Genomic DNA, 17,972 nt, shown 5'->3' on the forward strand with positions numbered 1-17,972 from the left:
GTCTGCCCCCTAAATAATGTAGTATTTCATTTCTTGTCTTGTCCTACTGTTTTATAGGTTGAAACTAGGTTGAAATTTAAATTTGCATACCCTTCTGTTTTTTTTTCTCTGTACATTTTAAGCCATTAACTACATTTTACTGGAATATATTGAACTTGTTCAGAGTCGGGCAGTCGGGCCTCATTATAAGGTCAAGAGGGGGCTGTAAAATAATCAGAAATATAGTTTGGTGATTAAAAAAATCTTATTGTTACTTTTTTTTACATATGAATGTTGGTTGCAATTATTATTTTCTTTTTAAATACAAGGTAGTGATAGGTAATGGAATATTTGTAGAAAGTCAAACTAGTTTAATTTAGAAAAATCAATTGTTATTCGATATAGTTCAAGGATTGTTAATGTAAATTGTGAAATTTTTAAAAATGCATTTCATCTTACAGTTTTAAATTCAAATCAGTGAATGTGGAGATAATAAATATAAAAATAGTGTTTCATAAATGCACTCAGTAAGAAGCTGCATGATATACTTAAACGCTTAAAAAAAAAACAAATAAACAAATAACATAAATAAAATAAGGCATTTCACAAATACACAAAACAATATTGAAAGATCCCACTTAAATAATACAGTTTGACTCTAACATTGAGGGCCAGATGAGTAATGGCAGAGAGCCACTTGTGGCTCCCTTGTGTCAAAAGGTGCTTCTTGAATTTTGGCTCCTGTTCACTGTCAATAGTGCCATCACTAGAGCAGGATGAGCTCTTTGGAAAGTCATGTATTAATGTCTGTGTTGGATGTGGCATGAATGATAAACATTGTGAAATGTGACACTCCACTAAATTAGTACTCCGTCTCTGGCACTGACTGTGATGAGTTCTTTTAGAGTCGTCCAGTGTTTAAAAACCATCTACGGCAACCATTTAATCTGATTAATTTCACATCCTGTGATTCAACTTGGTCCAATGACTCACCTCTGATAAAAGCCACTTCATCAAACGCTTCTATCCCAGGTGACTCAATCTCACCTGCATGAGCCAAAGCTTGGTGTCAGGAATGTCTGAATCATGTTGGGGGATCATTGTTTTTATGAATGGATCAACGAGGTGGTGCAATAGTTTGCTTTAGTCCCATGATGTGGCACTTTTGGCTCTTTCATCAGGGATGAAAGTGAGTGTGACAATGAAGCTGTGTGGATCATACTTTGACTTTTCCAGGCAGAATTCTGATTCCATTTCCTGTTTATCGCTTCACGACCTCTCAGTCTTTTCTGCTGTCCTCGAACGTCACTGTGACCGTCTGAAAACAACTGAACTAGCAGAAGCTGATTTGGGCTGATACGTTGTGGTGTCTCTAGAATATGCTCTCTCATGGGGCAGCGATCTTAAAGCCAAGGGCCCAACGAAAACTATATTTATGATCCATAACTTGGACTCCTTTAACAGGAAATGTATTGTTGTTTAATTCTTCACCAAACCTCATAACATAAAAGACTGAAGACAAACATCTATCCATCCATTGATTCCATCTCCTTTAGTGTCACAGTTTGTTTTTTTCTTTTATATGTTTAAAACACGGCTGTTGCTCAAGGGAGAACTTGAATTGATCATTGCAAATTTCAGTGAGAGAATTTAGATCCGGGAGGTCATAGATCAATAGGTGGATAATAATTAACAGTAAAACAACTACTCATTTATGAAGTGATATTAAAATAGATTTGGAAACATCTGAGTGCAGCCGTGATAGCACAAGCTGCTGCTAAACGGAAGCATAGCTTGTTGTCAATGTGAATTAGTAACGCAAATATGGCAAAGAGTTATTGTAGCTCAAGTGTGTTTTTCACTGAGAAACTTCTGAAGATATATGATCAGCAGTGAAGAGAATTATGTAAGATGAGTCAGTGTTCGATAACCCGTTTGCTCATGTACAGGCAGGGTCTTAGTTGTGTGGCGTGCACGAATAGTATCCACTAATCTGGGTGTGACCTGTGGAACACCTCGGTGGGTGTGGAGTGAGACATGTGATAACACAGCTATTGCTCAGGTGTCTGTCGCTTTAAAGGTTAAATCTGCTTTGAAGTTAGTCTGTCATCTGCGCTAGGACCATCAGCATTGTGTTCTGAGAAATGCACTTGGCATAGCCATTTTTTCTGCAGTGGGATGTTTCTCATAATATAACACTAAAATTCTAAAAAAGGATCTTGGTTGACTCGAAAGAGAACTGCATATATTGTGAGGTTAATTGGGGTGACTGAAGCCGCTACGACGTACAAAGCAGAAGCTTTCTCTCAAAATGTTTATCCTGGTCTGATGATCAGACGAGTGAAAGTTTTTTTTTGTATTGAAAACAAATTTAAGCTGTCAGTTGGGCCAGTGCCAAAGTCTTTGCACTCCACAAAATAGTTGTAATTCCATGAATGGTTCCCATCCTTTCACACGGTTTAATATATGCCGACTCAAACTGACCAGGAACGGGCCACAAGGTCAGCCGTTTTAACTGCATTAATGGGTCCTTTGATGCTTTTTTTTCCTCCTTCCGTAATCAAACTTCATGTGTCATAGTGTGGCACATTTTATTTCTTTTTAAAAAAGTATTTGCTGAGATACATTTAATGAAAGTTTACAAAGGGGCCACCTATCAGAAGAGTGACAAGGACTACAAAAATGGCAACCCAAATGACCTAGCTGTTAGCCTGTTGGATGTCCTGGACATGTCTTGTACTGGAAAGAAGTGTCCTACTTTTTGACCGTGCCCTACTTTTTGCTGTTTTTCCTGACTAGCTTTCCTGGTCAGTTTGCTACCGCCATGTTCATTTGTCGTGATTCACATTTCATTGGTCAAAATTCTGTGGCACACCATGGACTGCCTCTGATTTGGGCCTTAAAGATGGAAATGATGTCGGCACCCAGAACACGGCGGCACTTGACTACACTGATACTAAGAGACACAGTCAAAAAACACCCAAACACAATCTTATTTTTTGTTGTTTTGCGTTCACCACAAATCCAGAGTGAGGAGCGACACTTGACTAACTTTGGACTCTATGTTTTCCTTCATGTGTCCTCTGTTTTGGTCCACATTAGAATGATAAGATTCGCCTTCCTCTCTCCTTTGATGTATTAGGTAAATCACTTTAGCTCAGACCCGCTACAGACAATTGCCATTTTCAGGAATCAGAACTAAAAATGGCATCAGTCATGTGACCAGATGTCAATACTCGCTTTGATCCCAGAATTTCACTGGGATAGGGTTTCGTGGAGGGCCATGAAGGATGGCTATTGTATTTCTCAGTTGCTTGGTTACGGGACCGGACGGCTCTAATCAGGACGGTAAACTCTCGATTTATCAAGCAGAGCTGAGATTGTTGACTCAGGATAATCGCAGAGATAAAGGCGGTTTTGAAGCTGTCCGACAGGTCCAACTAGGATGTTGGAGGACGATGTATAGTTCCAGTCTTTTTTTTTCCGCTTTAATTTGGAATGCAGGCGTCGAGTATGTTTACGTGTTTATGTGCATGCCTGCGCTCACAATGAGGGAGCTCAGGGGAGGGGTGGCCCCATTAAATGGACCGCTTGAATCAACCATGCACAGCTAATGAAGTAGAAATGCGTGGGGCAGCAGTTTTTGGGAAGACATTGACCACACAAACTTTCACACTGGCATTTACAGTTGGCACTACTAGAAGTCTGTTTGCGGAGGACTTTCTTTTACCTCTCCGCCGTCGTGACAAAGTGAAACGTTCCCCTGCAGAGACAACACTAATGGACCTCCGGCTGACTTCCCTGTTCTTCCCCGTCACCCAATATCTTGTGTTTTCTGAGATGTTTTTCAAGCTTACCTGTCATGTTTGTATCCATTGATTAAAGTCCAACCGGGCGAACTGTTGCGCAGTTAATATGACTCAGGTTGTTCCGCTTTTATTGCTGCTATGGTAGAACTGTTTGAAAAGTGGAAGAACCTTCAGTGACAGAAATGTTATACAAGTCCAAAGGCTTATTGAAGACTAGTTTGAAAAGTCAGATTTCCAGCGGCTCAGAGCATTGGCTTTATTATTTGCTTGTCATTGTTATGCCCAGCTGTCTTGAGGAAGTAGCTTAAGTAATTCTTCAAAAGTTCTCAATCCCTCCGGCTTCTCTTTCAGCCTGAATCTGTTTATCTTCACTTCACCTTCACCGCACTTGCCATTTGTCCACACTGGCTTCACAGCCATTATTTCATCGTCGGAAAGATGATATTATGAAGAACCATGAGCTCATGATTGTATAAGGGGCTTTCACAGGATAAACTCTGTCCAGGATCAAAGTCCATTGAGCTCACAGATTCAAGGTGTGGACTGTAACAAAGCAGACTTTGGCATCTGTCACCTGGAGGAGGTGGATTTTGGCCAAGCTTCTCTGGTAGTAAGGCAGCAGAGATGGGGTGTTTTACCCGAAGCAACTTGGTGCTAGACTCTGGAAATGTAATAAGCGACAGATGGACACCCAGGTGGGTGATGAGGATGGCCTTCTGGGTGTACAGGTTGTCAGAGTTACGGACAACTGGAGACTGCGTCTGAGTTCTCCAACATTCCTGTTAGCAATGCTAATGCTGCATTGAAAGCACTGTGGGAAACCCCATATCTGCACTGCTATGCCTGGGTCTTGTTGGTGCAAACACCCTTATATAAGTAATAACCTGGGACAACGCAGACCACTTAGTGGAATCACACCATTTAAGAAAGTGCCATGACATGTGCTTTATATTTTCACACTAGAGTAGATGGTTCATTCTAAGATCACAAGTTTTGAGAACCAATCTTTGGGCCATGAATGTTAGCAGTGAAAGAAAGTGTCACTACACTCGTATGTCGTGATACTTGACGTTGCAATATTGTATTTGGGCCAGGAAACTGTGGCCAAGTTTGAGTTTATCTTTTTGAGTTGAAATGAGTTCTATTTAATGGACATCTAGAGTTGGTGATCTAAAGGTGCAACTGAACTAAGTTCATAAGAGTGAGCCAGTTTTAATGCACATGTTGACGTTTTCTGTTTTATCATTTATTTCCTTAAAATAATGTCTCTAGTAGGCATACTTACTGGACTGCAATACATCATAATATATTGTATTGTCGCTACATTGTCGGGATATGTATCCTTTCGACAGATACACAGCCCTCGGTTTAGGGTTAGAACGTTGTCTTTTCTCTTGAGTTGTGCTTGATATTATCGTTGCACTGATGTCATGGTTTAAGAAACATATTGGAGATTGTCATTATACTCGTAGTAAATCAATCTAGTAGGATGTTCAAAAGGCTTTTATGTATGGTTGAGGTGCTGCCGGTCTGAGAACACAGCTGCTGCTACAAAGAGAAGCCTTTAAGACTCAAGTCTTGCATTTGCCCGACCATAGTGGCCACTCCACACACGTCCACCTGGGAGACCCGGCGGAGAATCGGGCACTTAAAATGCGTCATGCTTAGGCGAGGCACTGAGTTTCAGGGGTAAATTTGTTTGTCGTTTTTGGGTCCGACTGAAAGTCCGTCTTGGTTGCTGTTGTTTTCATAACACTGTGGTCGAGCTGCCTCCAGCTCCCCAGAAAGTAAACAATGTAAATGCCATTAGATCCTTCTGTGTCTGGACATCATAATGGCCGTGACTCCTCACAGGCACTGAGCAATGATAGTGTTTGTGTGCACAAGGTTGACATCAAAGTTGTACACCCACTTGTGCTGCGGGGCAAGCTCGGTGATTTCAAAGCTGCCTTAAGCGGGCCATTGTTTCACAAATAATAATGATTAGCCTTTTCAGTGCGGCGCTACCTACAGGGGGAAGCAGGGATGAAGGATGTACATTTGTGTGTTGGCTTCACATTATTAGCTTTGCCGGCGGAGGAGCGAAGTGCTGGATACAATGGACTGTTGCCGCCCACACACTCGCAAATACTCGTTCGCAGCTCACACACTCGCCGCAGGATACGTGCGCTGCAACACACACTAACCGCTTTTCCATGTGCTTTCTCGACAGAACGGCCAGAGCACCACTGAGGATGGAGTCACGCCTGCTGTCAAGGTATGTTTGTGGTGCACAAACACATTTGCATAACGCACACACATACATCCCCCCTGAGCTGAATCAGTAACATGCGATGTCATGGTGATGTTGGGGCATGTTATGAGGACTTTATTGTATACGTCTTTCTGAGGACCTTTCAGCTGTGAACTGCATGCTGCGGCTTAAATAAATCCTTAAGTGCCTCCTCCTGCATCTCCAACTCTTCTGACTTGTGTGTTGAACATGATGGACTCTTGCTGAACACATCCTTCCTTTGGTTGAATATCATGCCGAAAACTCTCAGTAATATTAGTAGTTGATACCGAGTCTCTGACTCAGTCTTTGTTGTGAGATTAAGAAATGTCAAAGTCGGCACAATTCGTGTGCTCATAACTTTGCAAAAAAAGGAATTATTTCAGTGTTTCACATTCATCTGATGAAAGTGAAAACGACCAAAACAAACTTGTAAAGGCGCAGAGAAGTCAGATCCCTATAATAGAAACGTATGCCTGACCATTTGGAAAGGAGTTGGCAGGACTGGAATTTTGATCTGAACGCCATTTGTCACCTGTATTCGAACAACGCACACTTGAAAATAGCTTTCATGGACATCTGCATTGTCTTTTTCCAACCTGGATTACTGGAACGCACTGAACCGGCTATTTAAAATGTATCATAAGAAGAACAAGTCATGTACATGCACAAAATTGTAATGGATAATTTCAATGAAATGTAAAATTACTGGCCGTAAAGTCACTTTAAAATTAGTAGTATGAAAAGTAGAAGTATGACTATATATGCTATATATATATCCTGTATCCAAATCCTCTATAACATAATAAACAGCCACCCTGGCTGTTATCAATAAATATGTATGCATAATTGCGAGTGGACGCTAATGCAGTTTGTATTGTGTATATATATATTTTTTTACGTCTAATGGCAATATGAAATGTATTTCATGTCACAGGCACTGCTAGCTGCTCCTCTGCTCTCTGTGTAATGTTACTGTTTTGATAACGCAGCCCTTTGGAGCAGTAAAGAAAAAAAATGTCACGAGTGTTGCGTAACCTCAGAGAAATGGAACTGCACAATGATGCGCTATAGCGAGAGAATTATCTTTCACATTCGATGATGAAATCTAATGTCTGTCTCTCATCCGGCGTGAATCCTCTGATGTGATTTGTCTGTTGGGTCGCAGACCTGACAGCCGCTCTCGGCGTCAGCTGGCTCCGGTTCAGTTTGTAAAGCGCATCCAGTTTCTCCGTGCGTAGTGTGATGTGTCTGCAGCAGTAACGGGGTCAGACGCGCACAAGCAGCGCATGTCCGCATTTGTCTCCTTAGCATGTTCACACTTCCTGCGGAATCACATGCAGGAGAAGAATCGCAGAGTCAGCTCTTCCCCGGCCCCTGGCCTTACGCCACACTCTCATTGTCCAGCCATGAAACCTGATCCGGTTTCTTCCTGTAGTCTATTATCCTGCAGCCATGTAGCAGAGGACAAGGAAGTGTTCCTGTCTCGCTTCAACGCTCTTTCTCTGTCCTCACTCTTAAGAGGGAGAGAGTCAAGTGGGGCGTCTTTTCTTTCACTTGACAACAATGTCCTGAGTGCACTGATGGGAAAGAGGAGTCTGGTCTGGAGACTTCACTGTGTGAGGAAACAAGCCTCTAGAAAGGAATGGATTTATTGTTGCTTGTACTGAATTCTTTATTTATTCTACTTACCTTTGACTTTTGTGTCTTTGTTTTGTTGCTACAGTTCTACATTCTTTTTTCTATATTGTGGTTCCTTGTGATCTCTCTTTTTTGCTTCTGTCTGCATTGAACAAAGAAATATCGCAACATCATAGAACAGGTCTTGGGTATCATGGCTGCTCCTCCTCCTAGTGTGACGTCATGTATCATCATACAAGGCTGAAAAAATATGTTCACTCTTCACTCGCATCGTATGCGGCGTGATTTTAATATGAAATACGAGAGATTTGTGATGTCATTGAGACTCAATCGTGACAGGAGAGTATGTCCTTTGTTTCATGGCTTTATCATGGAATTAAGCTCTTGTTTTCCTTTCCAGTTTCACCTTCTTAACAGATGAAGGTGCTGTTGCGAGGCTTGCATGATAACACACATCGTAATTGAGAGCTACATCTTCTACTTATCTGATGTTGGATGCTTGTCAAGGAAAACTGTTGCTGGCAGCTGTCTTTGTTCCACATATGATCATTAAAGTCTTTATTTCAGTCCAAAAATAAATAATAGAAGTCGGTCCTCAGGGCTGTTATTTCTGTAAATCGTAAACGGTTTATTCTCTGACACCCGGCACAAGAGTTATTTCTGTCTCAACAAATCTCACCGTGGCCTATTAGTGACTCCTCCACGTTTACCACCCCTCACCGTGTAGCGGCAACAAGAGTCCCTTCTCCTATAAATGAAAATGCCACAAGTGCCGCGATAAATTTCCCGCCGCAACAGACAATAACAGCGGCTCACCAGCACCTGAATAATCCCATCTCTGAATAATCAGCTTAGTGTCTGCGGATCGACCTGGGACGTCTAATCATATTTACAATATTGAACTCCAGGAACACAAGTCGCACGTTGTGTTAATGAGCATTGTGTTAACGTGCGGGGCAGTGATTGGATTAGGTGTTAGAGTGTTGTCCTCTCACAGAGCCAAGGTTTATGCATTTTTATATCATGTATTTCCACTTGTATCTATAAATGTGCTGCTGATACTTCCTCCATCACATATAACTTTACTTCATGACACCTCATAGTCAATAATTACAACCACTAAAATAACAAAAATTACCATCTTATACCAAACATACTAATACTAAGTCTTTTCTGAAAGTACTAACCTGGCAACAGTAACTACCATTACCGCAGTCATGGTTGTAATTACTTTTATTTATTTAAATATAATAAATTCACTCTCTACGACAAGTAATACCATGACATCTCAGATTACTACTCACATTTATTTTTTCATTTTTGCTTCATATTGTTCTACCATTACCTATCTGTTTAAACCAAAAATAATCCATGTGTCAAATGTGAGGCTGGAGGGCCACATGCCACCCGACAAGTCATTTTTATGTGGCCCATGCTAAATATGAAATTCACTCATGGTATGAGACACTTGAATTTGAGTACAAGCTACTGGTTAATCTCTTTCACTCTGTATGTTTTTGTGCAACCTGTACTGTGTTTAATCTTATGTCCCTTAGCCCTTTAACCATCTGACCCATCTAAAAGTACATCTTCCAATCTCCATTAAATGTGCATTTGTATACAAATACTTAGTCCTATAAATACCCCTCACTTACTGCTATTACCTATTATACTTGTACTTCTTGTTTTACATTCACACTTTTCCATTATACCTCAGAAACTACGACTAGCACTACTACTACTAACATATCTCCCCATCTATCACACTTATAACCACTTTCACCTAGTACCCTATGACTATACTACTTATTTTTTTCCTCCTTATTTGTGATTATAAAAATACTTTGGAGAAGTAACATGGAGAAACCAAGCAGTCTTCATCTATTGTAGATGTTTTGTCTCAGTATTTCTAGTGGTGCTACCTGAGCCTCTAGGACAGTTTAGACAGGTTACCCGGCGCAGCATCAATCGATGCCGGGCGGCTGTTTAAACGCTGGAAATCTGATAATACCTGCTGCTATCTTCTGCAGCCAGAGGTTAGCAGGCTCCAGCGGGCCTGACCGACGCAGGCGCAGGGAGACCGTGTGGAAGGAGCGCGTTTCCTCCACTTGTGTTGGCAGTCCGCGGCAGTTTAATGTGTGCTCATTGGAGGTCACCGAGGTTCAATCTGTGCTCAGCCCTGAATAAAAGCTGCTGCACTAATAATACGTCTTCTGTCTCATGACATTCCTCCCCTCATCTATTCATGTGGTGTTAAATTTGGCTGAGGCACATTACTCAGCCTCTATTGGTCATTACTCTTGTCTCTCGAAGGCTTTTTGGGGGTGGATGAAGGTGACCGCGACAGGACACTGCCGCCTCAGCTTTTTGGCTTTTTAACATGAAACACCTTTTGTCAGCCATGTGGGGAAGTCGTGGTATCAGCGAGTCAATGGCGGAAGTCTGACTAGATCTGCATTAGAACAGAGGTGGGGCCACATTAACTGCTTATACAGTCGTGAGAAGACGTCAAGAAGAAGCAAAACTTAAATTTCTCTCTTTAATACCACAAAACCAGGAGAAAATTGGACCCTACCACATACCATACCATGACATCTCCGATTACTACTACTATTCATTTTTGCTTCATTTTCTTCTACTATTGCTTATCTGTTTAAACCAAAAATAGTCCCTGTGTCAAATGTGAGGCCAGTGGGCCACATGCCGCCCAGCAAGTCTTTTATGTGGCCCATGCAGATTTAACCTTGCTGACCTCCAATGAGCACACATTAAACTGCAGAGGACTGCGAACACAAGTGGAGACATCAAGAAGATTCAAAACTTACATTTGTCTCTTTAATACCACAAAACTAGGAGAAAATTGGACCCGCATTATGCTGCTACATTATATGCTTCTGTTTTTTTTCTCATTTTAACTAAAGATAAAAAAAGATAATGATAGTAAAACGGATAAAATAAGGGAACTTTCCTGCAAGGCGTTTTTCCAATTCCAATATTTAATAGCTTATTAACGTCACTTCATTCGTAGTTTTGCTCTGACCCCATGAGTGTCACAATAATACAGGCAAAGGGCCGCACTTTGCCTGACCCTGCTGTAGAAGTTAATCTGAGATGAGTTTTTCTCTATTTTAGAGTCATATTTATGGAGATATTCATCATCAATTCATTAAATGAAAAGGGGGTTTTATAGAATAGTCTGCAACAAATATATGCCTTATGAATATACCAAGGGACCAGGATTTGAACATGTTAATTTTTATGAATTACTTCCAGAGAAAAGTGAGTTAAATGAGTGTTCACTCATCACACACCCTGATGTTTAAGCTTACATGTACAGATCAGTTTAAATAGGATCAGTCTGACTTTAAATATTAAAATGTGATTTATCATGATAAACAATAAACCCTAAAATAAGTTTGATTCATCTGCCCCCTCCTCCAATTTACTTATCGTGGTGAAAAAACCTACATTGATACAGATTCACCTCATTTTTAAGAAGCTTGTAGAGGTTTGTCAAAATATATGATGTTTTTCCGTTGCAAAATGTTTCAGTGTAGAATTGTGGGTAAAAGCGTGTTTCCTCTTGAAGCTTATCTTGACAGATGAAGCCTGCGATGGCTTTATTAATGTTGTCTGTTCACTTTTCTGATATAAATACACCCACTGAATTAACGATGAGAACTTGGTTCATCAAGTGATGTATTTTTAATGCACAGCATCATTTTTCACAGTTATTTATTAATTTCTCTCCACTTGCCCTTTCCTACTGTTCATTCACACAAACACACATTTCTCATCTCATACAGAAAATGAATTTCTGCCTATATATTTTATTTATACGCTGAACTGTTTTTCTCTCTTGAGACCTGGGATTACATTTTTATTCATCTAAAAGGGTTTGATTTACAAATATAACACCTTGATGGACTTGTTTGTGTAAATATTTGACATTTAAGAAACCTGGGTGACCGTCATGTGGAGCGCTGACATTTAGAGTTGGCTGACATCTTTATTAACAACTCCTCTGATGTCACTGGGGATTTGCTGTCCGATATTTGGACAGATGTATCTGAATAATTAATCATCTGTCCCATGAAAGCACAAGCATTAATATAATTCACTGTACATAGTTTATCTGAGGAGCCTGCTGACTCACTCGTGATGCATATTGTTATATATTTGTCGTGTGATGCAGCCGGCTCTTGGTTGAGCTCTGGAGGTCCACTTCTTGCTAGTTTCTGCTGTAGAGCTGTTTGCTTTTATGCTGCGATCGAAGATGTGTTTTTAGCTGCTTTAAGCTCGACAGCATGAATTACACAGCCAGAGAACACGACTTGCACACAGCTTCAGTGTTTCAAGGCAAAATGCTTGACTTTATAACGTCGTATTACAACGCGTTTTTCAAGAAGCCCATCTTTATGTGAGGGAGCGAGAGAGAGAGAGAGTGTGTGTGTAATTTATGGCAGGGTTTCAGCAACTCTTCTGACCCGGCTCCAGAAAACATCTGGGCCTCTCGTTCCTTTACAAAATTCCTAGCATTTTTGGCTGGCTGACTGTCCGTTTCTTTAAAAAAAAAAAAAAAAAAAAGTGCTGAACCGGAGCCAAGGAAATTGAATTCCATTTTTAACTCCTCTTTATATGTTGATCACCATTGTCTTCCTGAATTATCGATTCAATAACAAGCGATAAGCGACGTTGGTGTAGTTGTTTATTAATAATTCAGTGCCATTTGACAGTTCATTTTTGATGATTATGCATGTTCTTCCTCATAGAACACAAACACCTGCTGCTTAATGATTTCTTTCTTCTGCTGTCAAATATCTTCATACATTTTTGAAAATGACTGACAGATTTAACATTTAATGTAACTCTTTCACTAAAACTGTTATATACAGGTGACCAGGGTGTATTTTGATGTTATGGCTTTATAAATTAAAAAATAAAAATAGAACACAAAAATAAAAAACCTACACATTACATTTTACCCGACATTAATCCAAAATGGGGAAAAACTGAATGGGATATATTTCTGCTATAATATGAAATGAAGTTTGAAAAAACAATTGAATGTGGAACTGTTTTACGACAAGAAACTTTTACTCCTGGAGTTTCATTCTTCAGTGTTTCCATGGGTTGATGAGTATAGTGTCCAGCTGGTGTGGTAAGACAGAGCAGCTGGGTGGTCTCACTCTCACTGATATTTTTTTGTGAGACCTGTGTGGAACAATAACCAACTCGCCTCCTAACTGCAATAAAATCAAGAATAATTTTCATACTAAAATGTTCCTAATGGTAAGAGATAATCTGATATTACAAATTGTTATTATTATGTTTATTTAATAAACAGTTGTTAATGAGTACTTTTTAATGTACTACAATAATGTCTTCTATTACATCATTTGCTCTCAATAATAAAGTAAAATAATTAGGATATAATATAAACATAGTCAATTATGTAGTGGATGCTTGAAATAAAAATTGCCATAAATAATATAAAGTTCATCAAATGAACAAGATGAAAACCGGATTGAAATCTTGGTGTCTAATGTCTCAACCGCACCCTGTGAAACTTGACCTGTAAATAGAACTGGAGCCGTCCGTCATACTGCTTTTCCTGCGACTCCATTCTCTGCTTTTGGTTCCTGCTCTAGCAGGACAAAGATGTCGGTAGTGCAGGTCTGTAGATGAGGTGTGTGAGGACTGGTGTTCTCGCACTGTCTGGGTTTGTACGTTGAGACAATGCTTGAGTCGCTCAGACTGTTCACCACTTTAGAAACAGGAAAGAATCACTCATGTGCGTCCAAAAATAAACTGACAGGAAGTGCTTATTGCTAGTTTGAATAAAGAGCGGCGGCAAATTATCAGTGCATAATTTGCAGCCGTGAGTAATTTGTAATTAGAACTCCAATAGTTAATAATAATAGTGAGTAATTACTGGTGTCCTTGGTGGTATTGTGCTGGCAATATCAGACCCGTGGAGGTCATGGCGTCTCTGACCCGTGTGCCTCTGCATATCTCCATCAACTTAATGAAGCCTGCGGCCACAGAGCGACAATAGTTAACGCAATTTTTGCCCGCGACGTTTTCTGCTGTCTACTTTGTTCATAGTGACCTGGGAGTGAAGGTGCGGGGCAAGAGAAGTATTTGGGTTGAGATGAGTCGGCTCGGTCTCCAGGAGGAACATTTCACACACACACACACTCTGGGGAATGGCATGTTGCACACGCTCAAACAAGACGGCAACATTCACCATTGATTCGCCAGCACAGCATTGATCTGACTGATGGATGGAGGCGGACAGATCTGGCTAATGTTAACAGGAAACAGGCTGAAGACTGTTTTAGCTTAGGTAGAGAAGCACATGTCAAGCAGCATGCTGGGGAAATATAACAAGAATGAGGTCAAATAATCTGGTTTTTTAATCCAATGAATCTGTCAGTTATTTCTCAGTGTGAGTGATTCAAGTAAGGAAGGTAAATTCACAGAAAAAGGTGAAAACCAAGTGCAGCCAACGACAGATCCATCGTCCGGTCTGGGGGCCATTTGTAGCACTTAATCTGATTACAAATGGCCGACAGCATCAATCATCGAAAGTAGTTCATTATCAACTAACTTGAGTTCCACCTCATCCTGTCTGGTGCACTTAAAATGTGGTTGCTCACAAACTACAAAATAATCTCCAATAAATCAAACAAAATCCTACGAGGGAAAATGTACAATTTAAATAGCAGCAGTGGAACAATGTAAACATAGAGAAGCTTGAATCTAACCTTCACCCTGCTGTAGCTTCATGTTCATCACAATACTATATGGCCTCTTTTTGTTCTGACTTGACTGGATAAAGACAAAGCTGCTCCTCCTCTTCTCTCCTGGAGTCTGATGTCAAATGGATTTTTTCTCTCTGTGGCAGCCAAACCCTCTCTAACTTTCTATTTGAGTCCTTCTGCGACCACGTGACCCTTCATCAAAGGGAGTGTGTCACGTAGCCTTGGCGTTGAGTGTTTCCAGAAGTGATTAAATATTTACCAGAAGAGTGCGTAAGGCAGAGATGGCGGCACGCTCCCTGAGCTCTTTGACCTCCGGGCCACCGTTGGACAGCGGCATCCGGAAATGGCAGAGTCAAGGCGGTGCTGCCTCGCTGCGTTTCTTCCTGCTGCTGCGAGCTTCTCGGCACATCGTAGGCATGGAAACCGCTTTCACAAACCTGACCTTGCTCTGGTTTTATGTCACGTTACACACACTTACACGCTCTCCTGCAGACACACTCCACCGCTCCTCCCCTCCTCCACCACCATCACATTTCCTGTACTCTCTGTCAGTCTAATCTTCAAATCCTGAATGGAGTTAAGATTATCTATAGGAGGCTCGTCCAGAGTTCAATGACATGCCATCTGTTTGCTGTAGCTGTTTGTCATCGCATCATCCGTTCTCTTATTTGTGATGTAAGTGATGTTTACGTACATGGTTTTGTATTTGACCTTTTCTGTCCCCATCTTATGCTACTTTTTTGCCGTTCTCATTGCCATAATTTCAGATGTGAAATGTGAAACTTAAATATGTAAAACCCAAGTTTTCGTTTCAGAAAACACAAAATGTGGATGTTGTGTGCAATAGTGTTCTGTTCTACTGCTGTGTGAGCTCTGAACATGCTGTCAGATGAAATCTAGATAGCACAGGAATGAGCCGCAGCACAGCTTGCTAACAGACTCGCAAGAGCCATGCGCCCAGCGCAATAAAATGACCACAGTGTTGTATTATTGAAATCTACTTTGTCCATTGTACCATTGCACCATAACGGCTTCGATATTCCCCTTCATGTTAAAAAGGATACCAGTCTGGTTTGATTCTCATGAGTCTCACAGGCTTTAGCCTCGTCCTTATCGTTTCTGTCAGAGTGATTCCTTCCCATGATGCATGGTATTACTCCTGGGAGGGCTTTCGATCTGCCTTATCATCCTGTGGAACAACATGGGGCTCCTCTTGACTCGCTCTGTCTCTAAATACCGCCATAAAACCCAAGCTCCTGTATGAATAACCGCCTTCAGGGTTCTGCTGACTAATCGCTGGATTTGTCTTGCATCAGCTGATCATGTGCCAGGGAGCAGCTTCTTGTGCGTCTAGTTTTTAACTTTTACAGCTTTTGCCTTAGGCACTTGTGTCAAACTAAAGACCTGAAGGCCAAATCCAGCTCCCTAAATTGTTTTTTTTTTGTGGCCTGGAAGAGCTTTAAATATCTATGCTGCCGAAAATCAGGTGGTGAAGTTCAGTGTCTGGAACGCGAGTAATTGAACCACTGCATCACCGTCGGTATTGTTAGCATAAAGCACCCTGACACAACACACTGCAAGTCATTGGTGGACAATTCAGTAGAAGTTCTGGTTCGATTCTGAAATGAGTCGATGTGAGGTGAGAGGTTTTTCAGGGATTGTCAAGGTGGAGCCCTGCAATAAACCCTAGTATCAAGTTAGTAGTTCTAAATCTCACTTCTAGCTGGCACAGTGGCTTCGGATACGTCTTAGATGCCTTAGGCACAATGCCCTAAAGACGCCCTAGATTTTCCTCACATTTTCCATGGTTAAAAAGTCATTGAAGTTCACAGAATCTTCCCTTGGTTTCCACCGCAAGTGGCTGGACTAGGCTACCGCATGTCTCACCGGTCGGGCAGCAGTGCCTCTCCGCCAGTTCTCGCAAGTATCGTACAATAGTTGGTGCACTATGTGGCCAACAATGTGATTTTTATCGTCAGATGTTGCATCCATAATGAGCAAGCAAATTACGGGGGTGCCTCTGCAGACCCCCCTTCAGTATTTGCATCATGCGCGTGCAAAGTCGCCCACTGATCTAATCCTAGCTAAGAGCCTGCTCAAAGTGCACTACAACCTCCATCACTTCCTGCGGATCACTGACAGGTTCTGCAGTCTATGTTTGTGCTTCGAGGAGGGAAACCAGAGTGTGCTCTGAGGGGGAGTCAAGGGTGAACCAGAGAGCTGCTTTCAGCTAAAGTTAGCCTGGGCTAACACATTCTCTTTAGAATACTTTTCCCGCCAAAAGTAAAATTCAATACATTTTTTTGGCTCACGACCTGTCTAACAGTTCACCCCTCTCTGTGAGTGCATAATCGCTGGTTGAGGTTTCTATTGGAAGGTGCGATGCAGGCAGCCGTGGTGTCTTCATGCTCTGCATTACAGCTTCACGTCATCCGCGAGGAATCGTGCCAAAAACGTCATGCATTATACCAGCATCTGCCTGGCTCAATCCCCAGTGAGCAGCAGCTTGTAGTAACAAGGTTTGGGCACGCCACTGAGCCCTGCAGAACTCTCCACATTCCACTGCAGGGCTCGGGAAGGAAGGGTGATACCAGGCTCCTTGCTGGTACGACACTGGAGCGCATCAGTGCCCTGGAATTCTCCTAAAACTTAAGCAAGGTTTCGGCCTGCTGCAGTAGTTCCCTTTGAAATCATTGGGCTCTGTAGGTGTTGGGGAAATGAAACATCAACTTCTGAGCTGGAGAGGGGCGACTGCTGATGGCAGCAGTATAGCTGACGGTTGGTAACGCGCTGTGTGTCCGTCACAGATGAGGCCCAAACTCGCATCATTTGCATAGACGCACACTCTGCTGTTAAAAATAGTTCACAGGGTGTTTTCATGCCTTTGTTTTGTTGTCAGGCCTGTCATTACTGCATCCTAACTGTAGCCCGGTTGCTGTACGCAACGCAGCGACACCTCTCTGTTTATGCTGACAATTTGCACTAGTTTGACATGTTGTGTCGGACTATTTCTATTCCCTGCTCACGCAAGGTAACACAACCCGAACTAGAATGGATTGCTTCTCAAAGATGATTTTATTTTCCACTTAGTTTTTCCTTCATTTGCTGTTGAGCTACAATTGTTTCCTTTATTTCCTGAGTGTGTGATTAGTGTCTCAGGAAGGAGTCGCTCGAGTGTCAGAAGCCAGTAGCGGGGTGATTATGTTTCCGTTCAATCGCTGCGCCGCCACAAGTCTTGCACTCCTTCGTGTTGCATTTGTTTTATCGTTTCATTGTTGAGTGTGGTGGCTACTTGAGAGGTATAAACTGGGGTTGATCAGTTGGCCGATTCTGACCCTTTAAGACCTCAAATATCAACCCCCCCCCATGATGGTTGGGGTACACACCTGACCCCCTTTTCCCATCCTTCATTCACGACCAAAACCCATTACAAGCCCTTCCAGGGTGGGAAATCAGACTGTTGTCTGTGAGCTTCGTGTCGGAAAAGTTAACAAAAAAGTTGCC

General features: G+C 41.7%; 1 protein-coding gene across 2 annotated transcripts in view; it reads left to right on the forward strand.

Moving 5' to 3' along the window:
- The window catches only part of rps6ka1 (ribosomal protein S6 kinase a, polypeptide 1), a 50,460-nt gene that overhangs the window by 12,572 nt on the left and 19,916 nt on the right, over nucleotides 1-17,972 (forward strand). For both annotated transcript variants that reach the window (XM_053845537.1, XM_053845539.1), the window contains exon 2: nucleotides 6,001-6,045. In XM_053845537.1, the coding sequence (XP_053701512.1) occupies nucleotides 6,001-6,045 (45 nt within the window). The remainder of the gene's footprint in view (nucleotides 1-6,000; nucleotides 6,046-17,972) is intronic.

This window comes from Synchiropus splendidus, chromosome 16, assembly GCF_027744825.2.
Source record: "Synchiropus splendidus isolate RoL2022-P1 chromosome 16, RoL_Sspl_1.0, whole genome shotgun sequence".
NCBI lineage: Eukaryota > Metazoa > Chordata > Actinopteri > Syngnathiformes > Callionymidae > Synchiropus > Synchiropus splendidus.